The sequence below is a fragment of the Lycium barbarum genome, chromosome 1 (assembly GCF_019175385.1).
Source record: "Lycium barbarum isolate Lr01 chromosome 1, ASM1917538v2, whole genome shotgun sequence".
Lineage (NCBI taxonomy): Eukaryota > Viridiplantae > Streptophyta > Magnoliopsida > Solanales > Solanaceae > Lycium > Lycium barbarum.
Window position 1 is genome coordinate 154,478,023 of NC_083337.1, and position 4,074 is coordinate 154,482,096.

General features: G+C 32.2%; 1 protein-coding gene across 2 annotated transcripts; it reads left to right on the forward strand.

Moving 5' to 3' along the window:
• The first annotated feature begins 595 nt into the window (after window positions 1-595).
• On the forward strand, window positions 596-3,681 carry LOC132619377 (inositol oxygenase 1-like). 2 transcript variants are annotated; one of them, XM_060334320.1, is made up of 10 exons: window positions 596-815; window positions 924-1,026; window positions 1,586-1,685; window positions 1,779-1,983; window positions 2,071-2,183; window positions 2,308-2,430; window positions 2,634-2,703; window positions 2,825-2,903; window positions 3,156-3,237; window positions 3,476-3,681. In XM_060334320.1, the coding sequence occupies exons 1-10, from the start codon at window positions 785-787 to the stop codon at window positions 3,500-3,502; spliced, it is 933 nt and encodes a 310-aa protein (XP_060190303.1). In that variant the 5' UTR covers window positions 596-784; the 3' UTR covers window positions 3,503-3,681. The 2 variants fall into 2 exon arrangements, with proteins under 2 accessions (XP_060190303.1, XP_060190340.1); XM_060334357.1 differs by having other exon boundaries at window positions 600-815; window positions 1,604-1,685.
• The last annotated feature ends 393 nt before the right edge of the window (window positions 3,682-4,074 follow it).

A 4,074-nucleotide genomic window follows, 5' to 3' on the forward strand; every position in this document is an offset into this window, starting at 1 on the left:
CAAATATGGAGTAAGAGTACATTTAACATAACATATGAGTAATTAAGTGATAGAATGATTAATAATCATGGTAAATTTGTAAATATTTACAATCAAAGAGATTAAAAGTACACAATCTAATTAATTACACGTTTAATGCCTTTAGTCAAATAGCATAAGAACTAAAATTAAAATTTATCAGTAATTGAAAGGTCAAAAGTGTTATTACCGTGCACAACTTTTATTCTTCTAAAATATAAGATTCAAAAGTGCTTTTTACATTGATTTTTTTTAGGTGTAAAATGGAGGTCCAAAGTCCAAACCTAGTTGCATGGGCAACCCCACATCTCCAATAGTTGCATGGCAACTTGTTCTTGCTTTTCATAATACTCTAACACAAGGAAGAAGGAGATTTGTATGTAGTGACATACTTGTTTCTACTGGATACAGCTGATCCCCATGTGTTTTTTATCCAAAAACTTGGAAGTAATGAATGACTACAATATTACAAAATATAATTAAATAAAAATAGTTGGGGGATACAAGTTTTGAGATTTTCAGGGAAGGACTCAAAACGTCCGAAATCTCAGGGAAGGACTCAAAAGGTCCGAAATCTCAGGGAAGGACTTTCCGGCAGTTATAAATACTGTCCTTCTTTTATAACCTAAAATATGCCACCGCCTATTTTTCTCTCTTATCTATATGGTCCATTCTTGATTTTTATATTTTTATTTTACATTATCAAAAGTTTAGATTTAGGTCCTTGTGTTTTGGTTTGTGGGTTGCCTCTTTTTTTCATTCAACCATGACTATCCTCATTGAGCAGCCTCACTTTGGTAAAGATTTAATTTCTCCCTTCCTTTAATTATTTTGAAAATGTGTAGTAGTATTTTTTGTTCTTGAAAATCATATTTTTTTTTTGTTTGTTAAACAATGTTCCTCAGAGATCCAGGCAGAGGAGAAGAAGATCCATGACAATGAAACGGAATTGGTATTGGATGGTGGATTTACTGTGCCCCAAACCAATGCATTTGGCCATAACTTTAGGTCCTTGTCTTAGTTTTGTGGTCTATTTCCTTAAATCTCTTTTTAATTTTTGCTTTGAAATAATCTTATACAAATATATACTACAGGTAAAATGGAGTCTGGATTTGGGACGATATTCATAAATCTCAGATCAACTCGAAAACGTCATATTACTTTCAGATTTATAACTAAGTAACAATCTTAATTAATTGTAAACACCAAGACAAGATTTGGTGATATGAACACATGGCTCAGAATTTGGAAAAATAAGGAAAAAAAATACACGGCTCTGATTTAATGAGGATGTTTATGTTTAACTAAGTGGACTGTTTTTATTGGCCCAGGACATGATGTGGTGAAAGGCTCGTTACCATGGTTTTCTGTGTAAAGGAATAAATGGTCCTTCAGATTAATAATTCAGTGCCATTTTCTTAACCAATGAAGTGTTAAATAAATTAACGAACAGCCCATCTCTAAATTTCTTTTCTTTTTCTCTTTTTCCGGGAGAAAAAATATATGAAAAGAACTTGTTTCCCAGATGTACTACTTTTTTTGTTTGTAACAAATTAAATTGATCCAGTGGCAATATTCCAAATAGGGATTACAATGTAGAAAGTGCAAGGCAAGAGGGGGTAGAAAATTTTTACAGGATCAATCACTTGAATCAGACCTATGATTATGTAAGTGACCTTAGAAAATGTGTATCAGAATCATTTTTTTCTCTTCAAATTTTTTCATTTGAATTAATTAGTTTTGAACCTGATGTGTTACAGGTAAGGAGGATGAGGGAAGAATATGCAAAAATGGACAAGGCAGAAATGAGTATCTGGGAATGCTGTGAACTACTGAATGATGTGGTTGATGACAGTGACCCTGATTTGGATGAACCTCAAATTCAACACTTGTTACAAAGTGCTGAAGCCATTAGGAAAGACTATCCTGATGAAGATTGGCTCCATTTGACTGCCCTTATTCATGGTACTATACTTTTCAATACTCATTTTTGTTGTATTAAAATTAGATGAGACTAATTAAGATTGTGGTGCTATATTTTTTGGTGTTAAGATCTGGGGAAAGTGCTTCTACTTCCTAGCTTTGGCGAGCTTCCTCAATGGGCTGTTGTTGGTGACACATACCCTGTTGGCTGTGCTTTCGATGACTCTATTGTCCACTCCAAGGTTTCTTTTTTACTTGCTCTAATGACTTCCTAAAATGACTAAATTAAACACATTGGAATTTAGTTAGTTAGTACTAATTTTTTTCCTAATGAACTAATTTTGTCTACTTAATGCGTTGATGCAGTACTTTAGGGAAAATCCTGACTACAATAATCCAGCTTACAACTCCAAATATGGAGTTTACTTGGAGGGTTGTGGTCTGGAGAAGGTTATGATGTCATGGGGTCACGATGATTATATGTATTTGGTATATTCTTTACACCAAATCGTTTTCAATCACTAATTCAAATTTGTATTACATAAAATTTATTAAAAAGGACAAATCTCCCAAGCAAGATCCTTCTAAATCCAAATATTTTTAATAATTGTTGTACGTAGTCTAGGTTATGATTTCGTGGTCATTAATAGATTGTACGTGATTAAATTAAAAGAAGTGTTATTCACGGGCAGGTCGCAAAAGAGAATGGGACAACATTGCCATCAGCTGGTCTTTTCATCATTAGATATCATTCATTTTACGGTAAGGACAAAAAGGGGGAAAAAAAAGCTTTAAGTTCAATTTGTGGCTTGAATTTTTTATTTGATATTATTTAACTACGTATAAGGGACTAAATGTTGATGTGATTTGTTAAATCTGGCAGCCCTGCATAGGTCTGGAGCTTACAAGCATCTGATGAACGAGGAAGATAAGGAAAATCTTAAGTGGCTTCATGTTTTTAAGTAAGATTTTTCCTTCTTCTTCATCTCCAATGTAATAATTGTCTTTAACAAACTAAATTTGTTTGAAAATATTTCACATTAAAATAAGAAGTTTTTCTAAACATTTTCTCAAAAATTCATTCGTATTGTCCCAATTAATGGGTTGTTAATTAAATGCTTAAAAAATGATAAAAGAAACTTTAAAAGACATGTAACACTTAGCAGAGATGATATTTTGTTAGACCCTGATTTTTGGTTTTTAATTATGTGCAGCAAATACGACTTATACAGCAAAAGCAAAGTTAAGGTTAACGTGGAAGATGTCAAACCATACTACATGTCTCTCATTGAAAAGGTGAGTTGGTGCTTCTTAAGTGCTCACTCCTGTCCTTTTAAATTTTGCTTTAAGTCAAATAAATTTAGTTCAAAATGTTGATTTTGGAAAATCAAAAAGAAAAATTCTTCATCAAATCTATCATTACTCCGACAAAATTTAAAAGGACAAGGGGAGTAACACTTTAAAATTTAAGCGACCTATTGGTAACAATTAATTTGCCGATTTTTTTAACTGATTGGGATGTGATATTGTGCAGTATTTCCCCGCGAAGCTAAAATGGTGAGGAGCTGAGTTTATTAACATATGGAAGAGCTTGCAAATGAGAAAATAATAAGGACTGTATGATCCTATAGTTGGATAGTTTTTAGTTTTATCCTATCTTACTTTCTGTCTTTTTTTATGTTTTGCGATGTAAAAATATAATCTGGCTATGCAATAAAAGTGGCTGTTTAAGTTCTCTAATCTGTTTCTTCTCTTTGCACATCAATTACCTGTGCTTTTGCAACTGCTTTTTTGTTTAAATGAACAAATGAAAAATTAAGGATAAGGACAAGTTGAATGCCCATTTTCTTACAAATCGTTACTCATTGTCGGCGGCGAAATTAAATTTTTCATTAACGAAATTCAATTAATCTTTTAAAATATAAAAAATAAGTACATATATAGCTAACGAAATTCAACATATACTTCAATATATATACATAAAAAATTAACCTATCTACATAATGTAAATTTCAGACGAAATAATATTAAGTAATTGATTCCCTTTGAACAAGAGTACCTCTGCTCCTGCTGTAGATGAGCAGTTCCTCTCCTAAGTCTTTCAATATTGCCAATGGCACTGTTGCAAACACT